The sequence below is a fragment of the Drosophila ananassae genome, chromosome 3L, assembly GCF_017639315.1.
Source record: "Drosophila ananassae strain 14024-0371.13 chromosome 3L, ASM1763931v2, whole genome shotgun sequence".
Lineage (NCBI taxonomy): Eukaryota > Metazoa > Arthropoda > Insecta > Diptera > Drosophilidae > Drosophila > Drosophila ananassae.
In genome coordinates this window covers 976,968-999,521 of record NC_057929.1, presented here as the reverse complement: position 1 = coordinate 999,521, position 22,554 = coordinate 976,968, and the positions used below count along the sequence as shown (strand labels likewise).

At 46.5% G+C, this 22,554-nt stretch overlaps 4 protein-coding genes across 6 annotated transcripts; 2 read left to right on the top strand and 2 right to left on the bottom strand.

Annotated features, from left to right (window-relative positions):
• The first annotated feature begins 270 nt into the window (after positions 1-270).
• On the top strand, positions 271-4,029 carry LOC6495255 (transmembrane protease serine 9). Its single transcript, XM_001958714.4, has 3 exons — positions 271-1,079; positions 1,591-2,499; positions 2,956-4,029. Exons 1-3 carry the CDS (start codon positions 294-296, stop codon positions 3,931-3,933), a joined length of 2,673 nt encoding a protein of 890 aa, XP_001958750.2. The 5' UTR covers positions 271-293; the 3' UTR covers positions 3,934-4,029.
• A 4-nt stretch (positions 4,030-4,033) lies between these two features.
• Positions 4,034-5,055, bottom strand: LOC6495395 (trypsin delta). The gene has a single exon (XM_001958711.4). It carries the CDS (start codon positions 5,025-5,027, stop codon positions 4,206-4,208), a length of 822 nt encoding a protein of 273 aa, XP_001958747.1. The 5' UTR covers positions 5,028-5,055; the 3' UTR covers positions 4,034-4,205.
• Positions 5,056-5,335: 280 nt separating this feature from the next.
• On the bottom strand, positions 5,336-16,063 carry LOC6495394. 3 transcript variants are annotated; one of them, XM_032450732.2, is made up of 9 exons: positions 15,537-16,063; positions 12,094-12,403; positions 11,494-11,583; positions 11,217-11,411; positions 10,323-10,433; positions 9,941-10,267; positions 9,413-9,888; positions 9,104-9,346; positions 5,336-9,045 (listed from the first exon to the last, which is right to left on the bottom strand). In XM_032450732.2, exons 2-9 carry the CDS (start codon positions 12,344-12,346, stop codon positions 5,872-5,874), a joined length of 4,869 nt encoding a protein of 1,622 aa, XP_032306623.1. In that variant the 5' UTR covers positions 12,347-12,403; positions 15,537-16,063; the 3' UTR covers positions 5,336-5,871. The 3 variants fall into 3 exon arrangements, with proteins under 3 accessions (XP_032306623.1, XP_001958746.1, XP_032306624.1); XM_001958710.4 differs by having other exon boundaries at positions 15,541-16,063; XM_032450733.2 differs by having other exon boundaries at positions 9,104-9,322; positions 15,541-16,063.
• A 4,850-nt stretch (positions 16,064-20,913) lies between these two features.
• On the top strand, positions 20,914-22,548 carry LOC6495258 (odorant receptor 47b). The gene is made up of 6 exons (XM_001958709.3): positions 20,914-21,058; positions 21,129-21,297; positions 21,358-21,881; positions 21,940-22,147; positions 22,204-22,362; positions 22,430-22,548. Exons 1-6 carry the CDS (start codon positions 20,925-20,927, stop codon positions 22,478-22,480), a joined length of 1,245 nt encoding a protein of 414 aa, XP_001958745.1. The 5' UTR covers positions 20,914-20,924; the 3' UTR covers positions 22,481-22,548.
• Positions 22,549-22,554: the final 6 nt, after the last annotated feature.

Below are 22,554 nucleotides of genomic sequence, written 5' to 3'. Positions count from 1 at the left end.
TTTTTTGGTAGAGAACCTCTCTAAAATTGGCCTAATCTCCTATATTATTTTAATTCAAACCAAGAAAGCTTTGGCTTCACAAAGGTTGCAGTGAATCAATGTCATTACGCTTAGTCAGGTTAAGGCCAAATGAATTCCAGAGAACGCATGCTCCTCTGGTGGTTGACCATCTTATCGGTTCTAGACCGAAAGCAATTTATTGCCCAATTGGCCAATTCAAGATATGGCCAAAGCTTCTCGCTATTCTTGAACTAGCCAAACAACATCGATTTAGTCACTTTTTAAACAACGAAATGAACAAAGCTCTAGTATCGATCATTGCCGGGTCTTTGCTCTGGCTGGGAATCTTCTTGGGTGGCGCAGATGCCCAGCCCGATGGACGGATTGTTGGTGGTGATGACGCCTCCAGTTATTATACCAAGTATGTGGTCCAGCTTCGCAGACGGAGTTCGTCGAGTAGCGCCTTTTCCCAAACCTGCGGAGGAAGCATTCTGAACGCCAAAACCATCGCGACCGCCGCCCACTGTGTCTACAATCGTAATGCCTCCGACTTCCTAGTGGTGGCCGGTTCCGTAAACCTTGCTGGCATGGACGGAGTGGTAGTGCGGGTGGAGCAGCTGATCCCCCACGAACTGTACAATGCCACCATTACGGACAATGACATTGCCCTGGTGATTGTCGATCCTCCACTGCCATTGGAGAGCAATAACGACATGGAGGCCATCGAGCTAGTCACAGGCCAGCCTGCAGTGGGTGTCCTTGCCACGGTTAGCGGTTGGGGTTACACCATGGAGAATGGATTCTCCTCCAACCAGCTGCAGCAGGTTCGCGTTCCAGTAGTAAACTCCTCGTACTGCCAGGATTCCTACAATTGGCGACCCATTAGCGAGGCAATGCTCTGCGCCGGATACTCTGCCGGTGGCAAGGATGCCTGCCAGGGTGACTCAGGTGGACCTCTGGTTGTGGGCAACAAGCTAGCCGGAATAGTTTCTTGGGGTGAGGGATGTGCTCGTCCCAATTATCCTGGAGTCTATGCAAACGTGGCTTACTTTAAGGATTGGATTTCCAAGCAGTTGGATTAAAATTATTTGTAACATCCTTGTTAATAATCTGTCATTGATATTAATATTATTTTTTTAATAAAATATTTAAAATGTATAATGTAGTAGATTGTTTCTGATTCAGTTATTATCTGATCTGGTATACCCATTTCTTATACAATCGTCTGTTGCGTGCCACCCTGCATTATAAAAATATATAGTGCACTAGATCATAAATAGAGGGACTATATTGGGTCCAATCATTAGACCGAATTAATAAGTTCTTAAAAACAGGACCTAAAAATATGCATACTTGAGTAGGATAATAAGATAACTTAATAATAAGTACATAAATAATATAAATATGCCCACCATTTATTTTCAAGAACCAAAGAAAACTACAATATTCGTAAAATCTTAACCTTGTTAGCCAATGTTATGGGTGGGTCATAAAATGTAATCGTCTATAGTTACCATAGAAGTGACCAGGCGTATCCGAGTAAAATTTATGGTCCAAATGGCTGTATAGACCACTAGATAAGCCTTGCAGCCGATGGCCAAAAAGTTGGGGCTTCAGTGTAGGATTTTTTGTGGACTGGCAAAGATGTCGCGCTGCTGGTTAGTGTTTCTCCTGTTCGGAGTGTGTGGCCTAGGTCTGGCCAAGGGGCTACCCCTACAGGAGGATCAGGGTGAAAAATACTTACCAGATGGACGCATTGTGGGCGGCTATGTGTCGGATATAGCCCAGTGTCCGTATCAGATCTCTCTGAGATACAAGGGTATAACGACGCCGGAGAATCCTTTCCGCCATCGCTGCGGAGGCTCCATCATTGCTGAGGATCTGATCGTGACCGCGGCGCACTGTATCATTGCCACGGTGGCCAGTCAGTACAAGGTGGTGGCCGGATCTAACTACCGGATTGGATCCGATGGAGTGGTCACCAACGTCAAGCAGATCATAATGCACGAAAACTACTTCTCGGATGCGGCCTACAACAATGACATCGCCCTGCTGGTGGTGGATCCCCCATTGCCACTGAATAACTTCACCATCAAGGCCATAAAGTTGGCAAGTGAACCCCCGCTAGCAGGCGCCGTTAGCAAGATCAGCGGCTGGGGCACCACATCCTCCGGCGGTACTGCATCCGACATCCTACTCGCCGTCGATATCCCAATCGTGAGCAACGAGGATTGCGATGCGGATTACGAAAACTTTGGGGACGAGTTCTACCATATCACCGACGCCATGTTGTGTGCCGGAAAGCGTGGAGTGGGCGGTGTGGATGCCTGCCAAGGCGATTCCGGCGGACCGTTGGTGGTGCGCGACGAGCTCCATGGCGTCGTCTCCTGGGGCAATGCCTGTGCCCTGGCCACTCACCCCGGAGTCTACGCCAATGTGGCCAACCTGCGTCCGTGGATCGATGCCAGGATAGCGGAACTTAAAGTCAATTCTCGTAAATAATTTTGTCTCTAGCCTTTTTTTAATAAATGCGGTTTTTCCACCATGTGCCTTGGGCTAATCCAAGTAATATTTTTTTTTGTCTGATAGTCCTTATCGATGATGATGAAACTATTGATTAGATTACCCTTGACTAGATGGATTTAGATTAAAGGGCTTCCAAGAAATCGGATTTGATTTGATTGGACCTTTTGGAAAAGCCCCAAAAGTATGCCTTGTTCGATCTTGGGGAAAGAGTATTACGTGATTTAGAGTGAACCAAAGTTCAAGACTTATCTGTTGACCGGGGAATTCTCGGCTAATTTCGAATACTTTGGATTAGCAATCATGAATTTGAAAATATTATTTAAGAGTATGAGTGGGGTTTCAGATTTCTTTTTTAAATAGAATTGAGGAATTCAATAGGGAGATTATAGCCAATAGAGCCCAGTCAAAATCGTCGTTTGAACGTCATTATCTGGAACGAACTCTGCCGTGCTAAGAAGTTATCAGATGCTATCTCGAGCACCTTCCATTAAGATAATCGATATCGCCATTGGGAGGCGTCCGGCAAGGTGCAAATTCGCCAACCACAATCAGTCCGATACGAACCATCCGCCCGTCGAAATCAACGTGATCAGGACCAGGATGTACTCTCCTGTTGCGCTTCTGCTGCTTCTGGCCATTGGATCCTGTTTTATTCTCTCCCAGGCTGTTCAACCGGAGGGCAGGATTATCAATGGCACATCGGTGGATATTGCCCGGCATCCCTATATCGTATCGCTGAGATATCGCCGGGATGCAGAGTCTAGCTACAAGCACGAGTGTGCCGGAGTCATCTACTCCGAGAAGGTCCTGCTAACCTGCGCCCAGTGCCTGTATAATTTGGAGGAGGGAACCAAGATTCTGGCAGTGGCTGGAGCAAATACTCGAAACGGCACCGATGGCATTGTCTATCCAGTTTCCAGCTGGGCCTACCACTCCAGCTTTGATACCTTCACCGTGGACTACGATATTGGAGTGCTGCTCCTGGACACGCCCCTGAACCTGACGCACTTTGGCATCAGTTCCATAGCCGTCCGTCCCCAGCGACCGGCAGTGGGTCGACTGGCTACTGTGGCGGGGTGGGGCTATCGCGAGGAGTGGGGTCCCTCGAGCTACAAACTGGAGCAGGCACAAGTCCCGGTGGTCAGCTCGGAACAGTGCAACGAGCTCTATGGCGCCGGGGAGATCAACGAGCGGATGATTTGCGCGGGCTATGTCACCCAGGGTGGCACCGACGCCTGCCAGGGCGACACCGGCGGACCTCTGGTCATCGACGGCCAGCTGGTGGGTCTGGTGTCCTGGGGACGCGGCTGTGCCCGTCCCAACTACCCGACGGTATACTCCTACGTGGCCAGTTTGGTGGACTGGATCGAAGAAACAATAAACGCCACCACAGCCGTAGCTAAATAAACAGTTCCAAGGCAATCAAACGCTATCTCTAAGTGGCTACCGCCCGGACAGAGTCGTCTAATTTAATAATAAACCCATAATAAAACAAACAATATACACGCATTGTTATCGATCGGAGTAAGCCCAAGCAAGGGTAATCTCCTTATGTAATTTTTAAGGCATTTCTGCTGGGATATGTTCAGGGTTACGTAGAACAGAAAGTCATCATTATATTGTAAAGTTATGATATTGAGGACATTGAGTATTGAACGAAAAAAATTCACTTTACTGGCTTACAAGAAGGATATTTTTCCCACAACCGAGTACTCTTTGATTGTCTCCTCCAACCAATCATGGACATCGGCCACTGAGCAGTAGACTCCAGGCTTAGTTTCACGGGCACATCCTGTTCCCCAGGACACGATGCCGAGCAGTTCCTTGTTGAGGACCAAAGGACCGCCTGAGTCGCCCTGGCACGCATCCTTACCGCCTCCCGTGACTGCCGCACAAAGCATCCGGCTGGTCAGCATGAAGGAATAAGCCTTCTTACATTCCGTGTTTTCCACCACATTAACAAAGACCTCCTGCAGGATGTTGGAGATGTTGCCGCCCTCGCTGGTGGTGCCCCAACCAGTCACAACAACCTCGGTATCGTGTTCCGGCCGCTCTGTGGCTAACGGAATGGGCTGAATGGCATCGCTATACTCAAAGTCTCCGTCCAAAATCAGGATAGCAGCATCGTAATCGTTGTTTAAAGTCCTATAATTGGGATGGATGATGATTTGACGGACGGCCAGTTCCTGTTGCTTCTCCTCCACATTCCAAATCCGCGTTGATCCCGCCACAATGGTCAGGTTGGCAACGGTGGTCAAGGTGTTAACACAATGTGCGGCACTGACAATAATGTTTGTGGCAACAACGGTGCCACCACATCGGTGATTTCCCCTCAATCGCATGGAGATCTGATAGGGATATTGCAGAATGCTCGTGTCCTGACCGCCAACAATACGTCCGTCGAGTCGTGGCACCTCGACCTCATCGTTCCGGTAGAGGGGATCCGCCAGGGAGCAGCTAACTCCCAGCACCAAGCAAACCGCGACCAAAATCCGTGACATTTTCAGGCAACTGTCTGGAAATTTGGCGGCGTTATTGAATTTATACGGATTTCTTATCGATCGCTGTTGTATTGGCCATTTGTTTGTAATCTAAAGAATCTACTGATTGCAGGTTAATCTGTTAACAGACCTGGGCTTAGGCGAGCTGTAAATCATGGCCTGACTCCAAAATTTTAGGGCTAAAAAAACCCAATTCCTATTAATTTCGGAAATCTATTTACTTTCAAAGATAGTAAATATGTCCATAAGTTTTGTTATATGGCGATTACCAGAAACAATACCTTAAGTAAAATGTGTAATTCATAAGATTTAATAGTATATTATATATTTTATTTGTTTAACTTAACACTAGGCCATTTACACTGAGACTAAAAACTAAGATTGCACATTTCCGGCCCAAGACTGCTGACATTTATCACAATACGCATCCGATACGATCCTACAGAATATATATTATATTTGACATTTGATTGCACTTAGATATCCGAAGGTCTGTCCTCCCTCCGTCCTATTATGATCTGCGTATTGGATGCAGTTTTCAAGGGTTATCTCCACACTCTATGGATAACTACTAACCTAACTTAAGTCTAACAAATTGCACCTTATGGTTTGGCAAGAATCTCCAATGTATTCCAATGTCCAAAGGGTTATCTCCACACTCTATGGATAACTACTAACCTAACTTAAGTCTAACAAATTGCACCTTATGGTTTGGCAAGAATCTCCAATGTATTGCACGGATTGCTGATATTGCGTTTCATTTCCTAAAACTACGAATGGAAGTCTTTTGTGTGCTTCTGGTATTGCACACTCCCTAGTAACTAACTTTATGGTCTAGCTTAGTCTAACTCTTCCTTATCATCTTGTAGAGGACAGAGTGGGTTTCTATGCTCTCCGCCCCCGACTCCCACATATCCTCGGCATTAGTCTCCTCGTCGGTTTCCGATGAGCCACAACAAGTGCTGTGCCCGCGTCCGTTCTCATCCGAGGAGTAGGACGACATGGTGGTGGTGCTGCCCCGTACATTCAGTTCCTGGGAGTTCGATTGGGAATGGGATCGGGTGAGAGTTTTGTCGGAATCCGCGTCGCTCAGATCCCCGTTGCCCACCACTACTGCCCCAGTGTCCGATCCACGGCTGTGACCTGCGGACACCATATGCTCCAGATCCTCGAAGCGGTTGTCGTTGGGCCCGCTCTCGTCCTCGTTGTCCTCGATGGTGTCCACCCGTATGATCTGACCTCTTCCAGATAGCATCTTGAAGTTGTACCGATCGTAGACATTCCGCTTGTACAGCTCCCCGGAGTCGGTGCTCATGTAGCCACTGTCCAGTTGCCCGAATCGCTGGTCATAGTAGGTCTGGCTACCAGGCTGAGCCATTCCAGCGGAGTGAGCTGCGTCTTCTATAATGGAAGCAATGCCCTCATCCTCTAGAAAACCAGGAGGATGCTTGCTCTCGTACGTGGGCGCCGGACTTTGGCTGGGACTGAACTTATTGGCTGCCATGGTCACGAACTTACGCCACGCATTCTTTAGATCCTTGGCCTTCTTGGCGCGATCCTTCAGTCCAATGGCTATCTGCATTCCGGCTGTTATCTGGGCCTGCTCGATCTCACAGCGATACACGGTCTGGATATTGCCACCGGGGTTGGTGCCTCCGGAGCTGCTGCTGCTGGCCGCCCGCTGGGGATAGGCGATGCCCACCGGGACTCCGGCATTCCGGTACATCTCCTTGGTGCGTTCAGAGAGATGGCCACTGCTCCTATTGCTTCGCGAGCTTACGGACAGGGCATCAAACTGGACGAGATCCACTTCCTTAAGGTTCTTGCCGCCACTAGTAAAGTCCGGCTCAGGGTTGTCCTTTGGGACGGAGTCCTCGCCACCTTTGGAAGCCTCCTCCCGTTGACTTTTCCGCCGGTTGAGATACTTGGTCAGGCTGTAGTCGTTGCGGAGGCTGCCGATCTTTTTGTTGTACATCTCCTCGTACTCCTCCACCCGGGACTTGCCGCTGATTTCCTTGTTCGATCCTCGGGAGACTCTTCTCTGAGGCCTCTCCTCGGTGGTGGCCGATATAGCACTTGACATGGTATTGTTCTCGAACTCCGAGGTGGCCGTAACTTCGGTGACTTCACTGTGTTCGCTGATGGCATCGTCCTCGGCAGCCTGAGCCTCCGAAGGAGTAGGGGGAGGTGGTGGCATCGGGCGCTTGCCGTGCACCAAAGGCGGACTATAATGCTGGTTGGGCTTCTCTGCCGGCTTGGGAGAGGAAATCGTTATGGTGGTTTTATTGACCTTGGTCACGTCCACCACCGACTGGGTGGGCGAGGTTTCCATGCCCCTTTGCCGGCGAGAGTGCTTGGCCTCCAGGGTAAGGATACGACCCTCTTCCGCCGGTGGCGGTGGCTTCTTCTCGCTCTTGTAGTTCTCCTGGGCTATTAGCGGAGACTCGTAGATCTCTCGCAGATTCCGGAAGGAGTTGCTCGAGCGGAGAATAAAAGAGGCGGTTCTGGGCTTGATGGCCTGGCTGGGCGTGGGACTCAACTGTCGACTGAGATCCGGCAGCGAGTTGATCTGGCTGAAGTCCGAGTCCATCTGCTTGTGGGCATCCCAGGCAGAGATGTCGCAAAAACTCTGCTTCTTGGGCTTCCGATCCAGCGTATCCGGCTCGAACTGGTCGCTGTCCGTCCGCTCCAAGTCGGAGGGTGGCTCGTGCTCCACCTCGATGGTCATGCTGCCCCGAAAGGGAGTGTCGTACTTGATGCGAGCTGCCGCCTCCTTCTGCCTCTGGTGCTGACCATGGGAATGCGAGTGTTGGTGCTTTCCGGCCAGCCGCTTCTTCATCTCCCCCTCCTTACGAAATCCGTCCATGCGATCGTAGACCGTATGGCTGATTTCCATTTCCTCCTCCAGCGGCAGAGCTGTACTCAAGCTTGGGCTCAGCTGGGAGCTGACATCTGAGGAAGGCGAGCTGGAGGAGTGCGAGCTCTTCCGCTTGCTGGGCTCCAGCCGCTCCAAGCTATCCGTTTCGTAGTCCACGATCAGGTATTGCGGGGACTTTCTGCGGTAAATGGGCGAGTCTGGTTGGAACTGCTTCAGGGACTTGCGACTCAGAGAGCTGTAGTCGGGCGTAGGCACCGATGGAATGCTGCTCTGGGTACTGCTATAGATGTCCTTGATCCTTTTCTCAATGGTGCTATCGTAGTCGGGCGTTGGTATATGAGCAGCATACTCCCTCTTCAGGGAGTCGTATATCACCTCCGCGGGCTTCATGTTGCGCAGCATATTGTAATGTTGCCGGTCGAAGGATGTCAGCGAGGTGGGCGTGGAGTTGGCAGCCGCAAACTGGTCCAGGACCTCGCTCCGCTTTCTCAGGGACTTGGAGCGACTGGAGCAGCTGCGCAACGAGGCAGCCGGAGAGTCCGCCAGCATGAACTTGGGATTATTGTAAATCTCCCCGCCCGTCTCCGCGAAGCCATAAACATTGGCGGCCACCGAGAAGGCGGAGAAGCCTTCGAAGGTCGGAGTTTTGGGTTTGGGTGGTTGCGGCTCTGGACTGTTCTTGGCTGGGCTCCTGCTGACAGCCTGGGATGGAGAACCGCGAGGCGATGATTGGTCTTCCGATTTGGCCTTTTGCATGGGAGGCGGTGGTGGTCGCTCCTTGGGCGCAGTTATTTCCTTTCGCAAGGATCCCTTGGTGGGCGAACCGGTGGGCTTCTTTCCCCCTCCCGTTGCTGGAGCTGGTCTATCCAGAGTCTTCTGCGCGGGAGAAGCTTCCGAGTTGGGGACACTTTGGAGCCACTGCTCGATGCTGTTTCGTTTGTCGCCCATTCCCTTCCCAGCTAGACTCTGCTGCAGCGGAATATTGTACATGGTCGGAGAACTGGATCCAGTTTCCGGATGCATTTCCTCCGGAATGATGTTGAGTGAAGGCTGATACCTCTTGGCGGCCATCTTGTACTTGGCAATGGCAATCACCTCGCGGATCTTTTGCAAAAACTCAATGGCCGCTTGTGGGGGTTCCTTTAGGGATTAAATCTTGCATTAGAATGGAGGAGATTAAGTTAAGACGACAACTTACCGCCAATAGATGAGGCTCGAAGTAGGCTGGGTTGAAGTAGAGCTTCTTTCTCACATTGCCACTGACCATGGCACGCAGGTTCTCCAGCTTCTCCTCACTCATCAGTTCGTCGATCACGGCCACATTCTCCGCCGGCAGGCACTCGTTGTCCTGCAGGAAGTCATCCGTATCCATGGCCGGATTGTCGGCTCCTCCGGTCGGCTTGGGCGATTTGCTCAACTGCGGATGCACCAAAACAGATGTCTACACGGGTCCACGAAACATTAAACTCTAGCATTAGGGGTTAGTAGTAGTCGAAAAACAACCCACCTTGATTTTCTCCTCCATTTCACACTCGGAATTGGAGTTGGAAATGTCGCTGGCAAACCCGGAATTGTGCTCCCTTTCCCCCAACTGTGGGAAGTGCTGGAGCAGGGGATTGTTTTTCACAATCCCCATATCCTCCTTTAGGCTGCCGATACTGGTGCGGGTGTTGGACTCATTGCCGTTGCCCAGACCCATGCTGTTGGCCGAGTAGATGCTGCCCACCCGGCTAAAGGGTGCTCCGTAGGTCACCTGATCGTTTTTGGGATAGTTGATCTCGTTGGCGATGTTATCCAGCGAGTGTCGGGAGTTGTGCCGCTTCCGTTTTTTCATGTACAGGTAGAGGAATACGGAAGCCACGTAGATGAGGCCCAAAAGCAAGCTGCAGATGCCAATCACCACGTATTCCCGCATCGTCATGCCATCCGAAGTGGAGGCCAAAGTGGTGGAGTTGGCTGGCTGGAAGAATACCTCCGGCACGTCTAAAAAAGTAGTGGTTAGCTTGGTTTATTTATTAATTTATTTGCCACTTACTATGGGTATACTTCACGGGACTGCCATTCACACGAAAGGCCACGCAGGGCGAGTGCACGTTGCGGGGCGGCATGAGGGGCTCCCTTTTCGGGTGATTGGTGGCGTTCAGAGTCATGGTCATGTCCCGACACACCAGGTGGACGACAATGAGGCGACCCTGCATCTTCTGGCGCAGGTCCGCCTCACCCAGCCACTGGAGGAAGCTGCGTCCCTCATCCCGAAACATCCGGAACGGATAGTCGGTGTCAATGGGATTCCGCAACTCCGACCAACCATTGGACCCCAAGTACTGGGCACCAGTAACAGCACAAACCGGGGTATGTATGTCTTTAAAGGGATATATATTATTTTTTTTATTAAAAATTTTGACAATGTAACTTACTGGCAAAGCTGATCTCCCGACTGGGGTATATTATCTGACCCTTCAGGGGCAGGAACACGAATGGTATTTTCTCCGACGAGGAACCACTCACAAAGGGCGACAGGGAGCACTCTGAAATATGCAATTAGCCGATTAGGGAATGGGAAACGATTAAGGCCAGAGCATTGTGGGAAAGTCAATTCAATAGCCGCGATAACGATCAACGCTTATCAATTACACATTTCGACGCAAGTGAAACTATTTCTTGGGTTTTGTTTTTCCGCCCAGCTCTTACTTTCAGACCCATAACTCTAAGCTTGAATCCAAGTCCGATTCCGAGTCCAATTCCAATGCCAAGTCCGATTTTCAAGTTGTGTCTTGGACCCGAAATGGCAGTAAGTTTTTGGCGTTATTTATGTTACCAGACGGAGACGGAGACGATGATGGCGATGGCGATGGCTATGGGGAAAGTTTCCTTTCATTCATTAGCAGCGGGGAAACAAGCGATTTGTTCAATAATAATAACATTTTTTCCCTCTTTGCGTCACGTTTCGTTTTCATTCTGCAGCCCTGCACAATTTCTGTCGCTGTTATTACAGCATTTCTTTCATATTTCTACTATTTTTGTTACTCCTCTGGTTTTTATACATATTTGGACTGGGCCTCTTCAGTTGGGCAACCATTGTGCCTCGGATATGACAAAACAATGGATGGATATGTCTCACATGTGGGAGCGAATCCCACCGCGAAATGGAGCACACAATTTGGCCAAAGAGCCAGAGATTGCAATATTCGCTTCCGCGATGCAAATGCAACAACAAATTGGGACCGAATATCATGGGATAATTATTAGGTGGTTATTAAGTCATATTTTGTAGGAATATATATAGAGAATTTAATATAATATAATCTTACCGTGAATATCATCCACACAAATGCCCAAATCCTCCCGATAGGCCCTCTGGTATGGCAGACACTTGCAGGTGCAACCACTCTCCGAACTCTGATCCGGCTCCTTGGCATGCCCGAGACCTTTTTGGATCTTCATTCGTCGGGTTAGGAGCTCCAACTGACCTCCGGACATTGAGGTTGCCTCGCGATTGAGTCCATCTATAGTATTATTTTTGGGGAAAGACGATACTCCCGGATTAGTTATGACAGGCGGACATTACCATGCTAATCTGTTAGTTACCGTTGCCGTGGTCGCCTCCATGACGCACCAACGATGCTGTGCCGCTGGAGAGTCCGATGCAGGTGTCCGCGTTGCAGGCACTGCCCAAACCTGGGAAGGAGGAGGCGTAGGAAAAGAAAGCATTAAGATGGATTGAGTTGGGACTTCAAAACACAGCATCACAGCTGCATCAACGGATTGACGGCTAATCAGACGGGCCAGACCAGACCGGACCGGGCCGGGCCTAACTGGTGAAATTAATGCTGCTGTCAACGGATCAGCCGGGCAAAAAGCGCAACATCACCCAGCCAGAAGATGCCACATGCCACATGGCCCGGCATCGGCTCTGACATTGACTTTGGAGCTGCCATTGGCACTGGCTCTTCAGGAAACCAAGCACGTTTCGAGAGCTTCCATCAATTACTTTGGACTTGGAATACTTCAAGGCAACTAATTGAAATGAAGCATTTAGTCTCTAAATGCCTTACAGCAAATAATTGATATTAATTATTGAGAATACATTTTATTTTTAATTAATATTTCTTGTTTGTAGGTCTGAGCTCCGTCTGGCTGAATAAAGATAGGAGCGTATCCCGTTTTTGTTTTAAGTGCATTACTCACCGGTTGTGTGGAAAATGTCACCATCGTGATGTCGTGTCAGATTGGTGAGCTGCCCATTAGTCTGCTGCAGTTCCTCCAACAGCAAACTGGCTGGCACCAAGGCATCCTCTGGCTCCTCGGGGCCGGCGACAGGGCTCACCCTCACCCTCGGATGGGTGGGCAGTCGGGGTGCCGAAATGGGCGTGGCTGGCGACACCAGGATAGCAATGAGGAAGAAGAGCTGTAGGAGTAGCAGTGAGGATTGGAGCTGCATCTTAGCAGCATCATAGCTGGCGCAAAACGCACTCTCGGGGGGATTCTGTGGCTGCAACTGGAAGACAGGTTGCTAATTAATTAAAAAGAAATCCAAATTCGTAGCTAGACCAAGGTGAAATATAAAAAAAAAATAATGAAACTAGCTAGCAACTAGCAACTAGCAGCTCCCAACTAGCAAGTTGTTGACATTCTTTGGGCCGCACCGCTTAATGAGGCAGAAATTGTTTCGTCCGTTTTGCTGGAAATGGAAATGGAGCAACATCTACATCCAGTTAGTGGGCTGTTGGTGGTGTTGCTGTTAGCCAGCAAGCAGCTAACGGACAACATTTAAACAAATGTTGCAATTAAAACTCGTTCTGCCGGCAAAATGTATACTTATTGGTGGGACAAACTATGCACCATGAGAAATAGTTTAAGAAGTTTTCTTAAAGACAAAACTAAATGAATAAAAGACTTTTTCTGGCATCTTTTTTTTTGTCTGCTTTAAAATTATTAAATTATTCATTTTATTCTCAGTGTAATGATAGAATTATGCTGCACTGGAACAAGTGCGTCGCCGCAGTGGGAAAAAGCTGCACAGTCGCTGTCGGTGTCGCTTCTTCTTCTGCTGAGGCGGCTGCTGCGTGTACCGTTATTAAAGCGCTGCACTTGGCTAAGAACACCCCGTTTATACCGCTAATCAGTTGCACTTTAGCAGCTGCTTTCGGCCAAAACCAATTTACATAAATATTTCACAGCCCCATACACATACAGACACACACACGCACATAGAGAGCGGCATAAAAAAAAGACTAAAAAAACGAGCGCCACAGAAAAATTATTGGGGACTTCTAACTGTTTATATCTCCCAGTTCTACCGATCTGAGAGCGCATAGTGCGTGGTGTTGTTATGTTTCTTGTTGTTTTTTGGCTCTTCAAAAGAAGAACAACACCTCCAGTGGACAACAGAGACAGGTGGAGGGGCAGGCCATACAACAGTCATAATGTGCGCGCGAATGAATGAGGAGAAGAAAGCGATAAAAAGCAACAGTTGCGGCCTAATTTGAAAGTAAAATTTCTTTACAAAACGCAGTAGAACAGTAACAACAACAACAACAATATAAGCATACTAAAGTTCGTTGTCTAAGTCTTTTGATTGACCAGTCACCGTCCCGTCCATCCATCTACATCTACATCTGTATCTGTATCTGTATCTTAGGCCATAAGCTTTAAGCAGCCATCCATCTATCACTCGACTTGTTGTACAGTTATGGCATTTAAAAATAACAACAATATCATTTCTATTATTACTCTTTCTTTTTTCGATTTGTTTACGACTTTGCCTCAGTTTTAGGTTTTAGTTTTAGTTCGGTTTTAGTTTGATTTTCGGTCATCGGTTTTCTAGACTTTTTCTGTTGTTTTTTTTATCTGTCGAGTCGTCTGCATTTTCGAAACGAATTTAATGGCAGTAATGACCTGCTTTTCGCTCCGACTGCAACATCAGCAGCAACACCAGCAATCCAAACTAACAGCAACAGCTGAAACTGATGCGATTTTGATGATGCTGGGAAAATAAAAAATGACAACAGACGTGGAGAGACTTGGTAGACTTTTGCTGAACCCACAGATCTCGAAAAGAACTTCAAGAAATTAGATCTGTATGGTACGCCCATTGGTACTCTCCACAGGGGCACTGGTGCAGGGTCTTGACTCTTGCGCACTCGACTAAACTCAATTAACAGGTAATTGAACCCAACTGCATAAATTAGCCATATTCCATCTATTCCATCTCATTTCAGCCGAATGCAAGCAGACCCAGCCCCTGCTACCTCTCATCCCTTTTAGCCATTCGCCGCCATGTACGCGATCATTAATTATTGGGCAACACGAAAGAGCGTGTGCGCATTGTTCTAAGTCTGTGCATAAATTTATCCATAATAAACAAGTGCCCATCCACAGGTGCCACTTGCCACAGGTGGAGTCTGATCGAATCTGGACATACCTCGTGGTTGGCTGTTGGCCTGCTCAGTAGACCGTTAACAGCTGCAGGCTGCCAAAGAAATGGCCCACAGTGTGAGGAGAGTTCTATGCTATTGAGGTTGCTTTTATTAAATCGAAAGTTTGGAAATTGATATTCTTTTATATTTTATTTGATTTATATAAGTTATATATTGATTGAGAGATTGATTTTCTATGGAAGTTTTGTTTTAACTAAAGCGGACTTGACCGAGTTTTAAGTTGAAAAAGATTCTTATCTAAGATATAAAGTTTTCTGCCCTTTTCAAAATATAAATTCCATTTTACTATACCTTAGACAATAGTTTCTAACCTTTCATCTAGTTGATCATACCCAAAAAAAACAAAACATAGCACTAGAAACCACCAGAAAGGGTGCAGAAATTACCACAACGCATTCTAACCTGGCCATTGCAATTCACATGAACATGCACCAACTGCTATGATGGCTAAAAACTATGGCTATGACTATGCAGTTGGCTCCATCTCTGGGCAAACTGATGGGGCTATTGTCTGGCAGTACGGGGCAGCAGATAGCAGATACTAGATACTAGCTACCAACTAGCTACACTTCCGAGTGCAACCGACGTCACACTCGGCGTACTTTTAACACTTAGAACACGCCATATGGGAGGCATCATCTAAAGTTCTGAAGCATCGCTCGTCCCAGCGGCATAATAACAAATTTCAAATTTATTCCTCTGTTATTTTTATTATTTTTTGTTTGTGCTCCCTGGAGCTGGAGCACATCCACCATCAACATCCATGTACATCCATTGTGTGGCCAGAGAAGCGCATCATTTGCTCGACGCCTTAATGTGCTTTAATATGTACTTATGCCTCAAACTTAGGGCCAAGTTAGCAGCTGGCTGGCCAACGGTTTCGGTTAGTTGTTAAAACTGAGTTACGATGGCAATGGCCGGTGTTTTATTTTTCGTCTTATTTTGTTTTTTTCTCGTTTGCATGGACCAGCACTCCAGCAAATTACTTTCTCCCCAAAAAAAAAAAAAATCTTAAAAAAAACTTAGAAAAATATTTTCAATTTGGGCAAGTAACCAGTGACCTAAACTCAATTGGAAATGGTCTGATAAACCCGAAACACCAAGGGCAAAAAAAAACATGGCCTTTTTCTCCAAAAGGAAAATCTAGATTTGATTCAGATATTTTGCAACTTTTATTTATTTTTTTCTTACTCACAACAGAGCCCAGGTGATGAGGTGAATAAATTAACACCTTTGGCCGTTAATTTTCCTTAACGAGTCGAGCGGAGTCGTCGTGTTGGGCTTTCTGTGTTTTGTTTTTCTATTTGCACCAAGGATTTATTTTCACACGAAAACTTAAGCGGTTTCTTTTTGTTAACTTCACTTTGCATCTGAATTTTCTAGTGGCATTTTCACACATTTCTTTGCCAGCATGCCTTGCACAATTTCCATCATTTCTGGCCACATTTTTGAAACATCTCGTGCCACACAAATCCGCACAAAAACAACATTAGCCCCAGCTAACTGTTATTGTTTTTAGAAAATAGTTACTTGGTTTTTAAAGAAAGCGAAGACTGCGGCGGCTTTTCTTTGCGAGTTTTCTCGGTTTTTTTTTTTTTTTTTGGGTGGGTTGGGGCAATGGGGCGATGGGGCGACTTGATTTTCTTTTCGAACCGCTAAGACGTCTATCAAGGTCGCCGTCGGTGGTGCGACTGACGGCAGAAATCGCGGCTCAAAGCAGCCAAAGCCAAAGAAAGATTCAACCCAAAAGATTCAGGGTAAAAGAGAGACAGCGACTCTTAAACGAGTTTTCTTTTAGCAACTTTCCGCTCTTATATCTCGAAAGTATAAGTTTCGAACCGCCGCAGTGGCCGCAGCCGTTGTGTGGCACATTGTGTTTTGACAAATTGTGGATACAACAACCGTCGGCTGTAACTGTTTTCCAGCCACTCGCAACTCCAACTCCATGTCTGACTCCATGTGTGTTGTGATGTGTGAAGGCGAAGATCTCCGGATCTTCAGATCTTTGCAGACTAATTAAAACCGACTTGGGGGGACAGGTTCTCTGGCTCGCCGCCACATCGCTCATACGCCGTGTGTTGCGGCCTTTTGATATCGTCGTATGAGAAATGAAGGCGAAATGCCGAAGGAGTTGCCGCCAGTCAGGTACCGTTCTACACCGTACTATCACCGAGTATCACGCTCCAATTTGATAAAAGCAGAACATCAAACAGAAAAAGCGTCATTTGTCATTGGTTCAACTCAATTTATGACAATTTACTCACTTTAGTTGCGCTCGAGTTGCAGTGGCTGTTGCAGTGGGGATTCGTGGAATTCGGAGATCCGCACCGCACCGAGAGAAAATAGCTGCCGAATTGGACATAAACTGGCTTCTTTAATGGCATTTCCAAAAGCAAACATCCATCAAATTAATAAACACAAATTGATCATAAATATCCACATTTTCACTTAATCGAAAATGAAATATTTCACTTACGAAGATAGGTATTTGAAGAGTTTTAATTTCAAAAATTAAAACCCATTTAAATATTAAAATTTAATTAAATCGCATAACACTTGAAGCTAGTTAAGTAGTTTAATCTACTAGCTATTACGACTGAATTAATATTATTTTTGTCTGTATCACATTTTTGTGAAGAACTGGATATGCCACACGGAACTGTCATTATTATACTTTCGGATATATATATATATCTTTGGATGTGCCTAGGTGCACCAGAATTAGTGACAAACTTTCGAAATTGTTCCGCGGCAGGTGGAGTTCCAACCGGGGGAGGGGATCTGCTCAAATTACACAGCCAATCTGTTTGACATAAGCGAGTTATAGAGTTATAACACATATATAGCCATTTTGCTGGGGCCAGGCGAGCCAAAAAGACAATTACCACAAACTGGTTTCAATTAAAAACAGTTAAGCAGTTGCACTGGCAGCAGCAGTAGCTAACGAAAAAGCAAAAACATATATCGTACATATAGATAGAAAATTTATAGAAATATTGGCATCTCCTTGAGACGCTGACGCTGTTGCAACTGCGTTTTGTACGTGCAACTGCGTCTCTCAGTTGGAGTCGCAGAAAGTCGCGGAAAGTCTCTGAAAACTCTCCAAGTGGCTCCAAGTGCAGTCTTCGTCTTTATTCCCATCTTGTCTGTGCAATAATTATACTTTAGTTGGCGACGCTGCTGCATATTTGCTTTGGCAGCATTTACAGTTTTTGCTTTTTTTTGCAGCAAAAGCTGCCGTCGATGTTGCAGTTGCCGCCCGTCATTTAGAAAGTTTTAGTTTCGAAGATCTCCATCTAATGATACCCACCGAACCGCCTCCAGCACCTCCTTCTTCTTCCCAGAAGCCACTCCACATTATCCATTGCCCGATTCCCATATTAAACGGTTCTCGAAAATGGTCTTCGATCAGTTTTATTCATTCTTTTATGATGTCCATTGCCTTGACTTGGCCGGCTTTCTGCATTTTATGAAGCTCAATGTTCGAATTTGTTTTTCCATGTCAGTCTGCGATTTGAATCTTTAGCTTCAGTGCCTATTTCTGGGCCTTATCTATCTGGCTGGAATAAATTTGCAGCCGAATGCGTTACCTACACACAATTACCCGCGTATCGGTTTGCCATTTACCCATGCATGATCCATAAATCTTTAACTGTAAAAGAAGTCAGGACCAGATACCAGCAGATCCCAGATCCGAGAGAGCTCGATTCAGGTTCAGGCCATATCCATGTCCATGTCCCGTGTTGAGGTCCAACTTATGCAAACTTTGGGCACACGTCTTCGGCTAGCCTGGGGTTGCGGTGAGCTGTCTGATCTGCTGCTGTTGGAAAACAGGAAAACCAGTTCATGTATGGGAGATGCACCAGGATCCGACTGATCCTCACTACCAAGCACCGAAAAAAATATACATTTTCAAAGATTAATCTGATCTGATAGTATGTGGAAAAGGAATCAGTGTAATAGGCGCTTAAATTGCAATTTATTTGACAACGAAATGGTTAGTTTTTCTTAATTTAAATGACTAAAAGATAATCTTAAGATTTAAGGATCTAAATATTTAATATTTATTTAATTTACTAGGCTTGCCATGGAATTACGAGAAGGAAGCTCCAGGTTCTTGCCTTTTTTGCCCAGTGCACCTCATCCTCCCAACAATGTCTAGTTATTGATACGCCTGTGGCGGAGTGGAGTGTGCGATCCAATGCCTCTGGCCGGCTAAACAAACTCGCAATTGTATTCATAAATAACGATTGAGAAATGTGTTCTGCTTTTTTTTTCTGCTTTTTAGCCATGTCTGCAGTCAGCAGCGCACTTATTACCAATTGCTTCTGCAATAAACATGAAAATGCGCTCATCGAAGTTGGTCCACATTGGAACCAGAGTCCATAACGGTTAATGGAGGATGCAATGCCTCCCAGTCCGTCCTGATCATTGGCTGGTAATTATTTGAACCTTGTTCTCCAGGCGGGCTAATAGGGGGATATGAAAAATCCATAATCCTTATATGGTCATTGGTATTTTTAATTTAAAACTTGAAGGGGAACTTGACAGAATCCTCACCTAGAAACTTGTCCCAAACTCTCCAATCCAAGACCACCAATTTGAATCGGAAAGGCGTTAACTGAAGTCGATATGGATTAACACAGTGGTAATTGTTATTGCTCTCTCGTCAATCCCGATTGAATAATTAAAAACCAGCCAGGAGACAGAATCATTATCGAGGAACCCCGTTGCGTGCGAGCATTAGCAGGCAGTTGAATTTGATGGGGGGAATCCAAACGGAGCTTATGGCCTGGCAAAGTGGCGTATGACAGCACCATGGGGTTGCGTGTGCATCCTGGTTCATGGAAAAATCATAAAAACAAATCCAATAGCTCCATTACCCTTCGGGCCATCCATGAGGCCCCCCTGTATATCATCCATCGCCCAGTCTGATTGACAGCCAACAAGCCAAATGCATTTCAATTAAACGCTAACCGCTACGAATATTTCCATTTCTGGGTGAGTTCGTATCTCTGGTCAGGTGTGCTCTCCAGCTTCTATTTTTTCGTGACCAGAGCCAGAGCCAGAGCAATCCAAATCATTCCAATCCAAAACGAAACCGTACCGTACCGTACCGAACCAAGGCGAACCCCAGCCAAACCTGTAGGAGAACAATTCCAGAACAGCGGTCAACTCATCAGTATGCTGTATAAATTAGAGCATCAAACGGCGCTTTGCCAACTCGGAACTGGTCTATACTGTTACAGCTGCAGCACCACTATTCAACTATTCAACTGTGGTGCATGTGGAAGAGTTTCTTCCTGCACAGAGCGAAAATCAGAGTGGTTTTTGGGGATATAAGAGAGGGATATACTTTCTACACTGTGTGGAGTTATGTATATCAGATGGCTCAGATAGCTCTTACTTTAAAATCCACATCATAAATAGTCTTTTCTAAAATAAAAAAGAGGATTTATAGTATTCTCGGTGTAGAAACTTTGGTTGGATGAAGTGCATCGCTTCTGGCTGGAATCGAATCGGATGGAATCGAATGGGCCGCCAGTTCAATGACGAGGCGCGGAGTCATCGACGCAACTTGTGCACATATTGTTGCGAAATTGATATCAATTTGTTTTAATGGCCGAACCATTATGGTACCATTATATAGTTAGTCCGTGGGTTATAATAAAACACACTTTATTACGTGTATTAAAAGTGGCGCGCGTCGGCCAACAACCACCTTGTGGGCTGTTGACTCCTAGGCCTAATCCCAGATTGATTCCAATGGCCTTGCTAAATGTGCAAGTGGGGCCATCAGACGGTGGCATTAGCATGTTACAACGATGTCCAGACACTAGAACCAGTCTTCATACATATTTATTCATATATCCCATCCTACCAGATTATGACGGAAAGTGTGCTGTTCCTGCCATCGGCCGCCGGCCGGACTGCCAGGGTGCTGGTGAAATTTGAATTTTCGAACTGGATTTATGAAGTTGCGGCCATTACAGGTTTTATCGATGTCTCTGCGATCCCTGGCCAGATCTTTTCCGATTAAGACATAATTCAATTTCCATGGGTTTTTTATGCAAATGGTCATGTCGATGGAAGTGCGAAGCTACAGGAAGTTTATGGCGACAGGTTGATTGAACTTAACTCAACTATTTCGGTTCGTTGGCTGATCATGTTTAGCTATACGCTTCAAAAACCTCGAATAAACATTGTTCTGGATGAAATTTTAGCATTTATGCGATATATTATTCATTGTTCTTAATGATGCTGATGATCTAATGTGGCGCACCGAGTCACGCGAACTTAAAATTGGGTTCATTGAACGCTCTCCACAGAGTGACCAATAGGTTCAGAGTCTCCATTATCATCATTTCAATATCTATCCTTCAAAGTCGATCGATGGAGTGCGATTTGCAACACATGTTGCAACTGCAATCAGTCGAAGAAATCTATTGCGTGGGCGTTCCCAGCAAAAAGCAAAACAATTGCTTATAAACATTGTAATTAGGCCCTCTAGGGGCAAAAGTGTGTGGCATATAAAAGGAGCTGGCCGCCATCCGGGGGGCACAGTTTATGGACTAAGCAATGGCAGACGCGGATTATCAATCAAATCTTCGCCTTTTACGGAACTTCCTGTACGAGTTTCGATCGGTGCTGGCTGAGAAGACGTCGTGCCACATCCCACGCCTGGCACTCCATTACTATCGTTCCTCACTGAGGTGACTTTGTGTTGCATCATCCATCACTCCGGATAATCTACTATTTTTTGTCTACCATTACAATTGGCAGTCTGCTCTGCCAGTATCCCAACAAGAAGCTGGCGACCAAGGCCTGGTTTCGTCGCATCAACTGGTTCATCTTGTCCAATATGATGGTGATGTGGTGGACTATGGTTTTTGCCCTGCCAGAGTCCAAAAATGTCATCGACATGGGCGACGACATGGTCTGGCTTGTGGGGGTGAGCCGGACTCCTTAACATCTCTAGTCTCATGTATTCTCTTAGTTTTTCATTCAATAGATGAGCTTGGTTTGGACCAAGGCGTTCTACGTGCATCTTCGGTGCAACGATATCGATGAAATCATTTGGGATCTGGACTACTACAACCGAGAAGTCAGACCCCACAATACTGACGATGAGATTCTGGGATGGCAAAGGCTCTCCTATTTGGCCGAATCGGGATTCTTCATCAATTGCTTTTTCCTGGTGAACTTTTTAAGCGCTGTCATTTGCCTCCAACCTCTGGTTGGCCAAGAGCAGAAGCTGCCATTCCACTCGATTTGGCCCTTCCACTGGCATCGGGCCGATTTGCATCCCAAGATGTATTGGTTCCTCTACATCTGGCAGAGTGCCACGTCGCATCACAATCTGTTGAGCATTCTAATGGTGGACATGGTGGGCATCAACACCTTCATTCAAACTGCTCTGAACCTCAAAGTTCTCTGTATCGAGATCAAAAGACTTGGCGAGATGAGGGCTGTAAACGATGCAAAATTCCGAGAAGAGTTTCGTAGGGTTATTCGCTATCATCAGCACATCATCAAGTGGGTTTATCTTAAACTATAAGCCACCTTTGGTAGATAATACTGGTTACTATCTTAGGCTGGTGGACAAAGTCAATACGACCTTCAACGGATCGTTCAACGCCCAATTGATGGCCAGCTTTGCCATGGTATCCATATCAACTTTTGAGACAATGGTGGCAGCTTCAGTGGATCCCAAAATGGCTATAAAGTTTGCATTTCTCATGGTAGTGGCTTTTGTCCAACTATCCACCTGGTGCGTGGCTGGAACTCTGGTTTATTCTCAGGTGGGCTGTCAAAAACTATAAACTTTACATCTTTTTATGACTTGAGCTCGTTATAGTCTCTAGAGGTAGCTCAGGCCGCTTTTCAGATGAAGGACTGGCACACCAAGACAACTGAGATGCAAAAGGACTTGGGTTTCGTGATAATGCGTTCCCAAAAGCCACTCATCTACATGGGCAAGCCCTTTCTACCCTTCACCCTGGGCACCTATATGCTGGTGGGTTTCTATTACTTTATTACTCAAAAACCAATTCCATTTCATCATGAAGTATTTCTCGTTTTAGGTTCTGAAGAACTGCTATCGGTTGCTGGCCCTATTGCGGGAGTCAATGTAATTTCGTAGTTTTGTGAAAATAAAAGTTGCATTTGCATGCCTCGTTTAGGCTGTTTGCCGCGCCCAGTGACACTA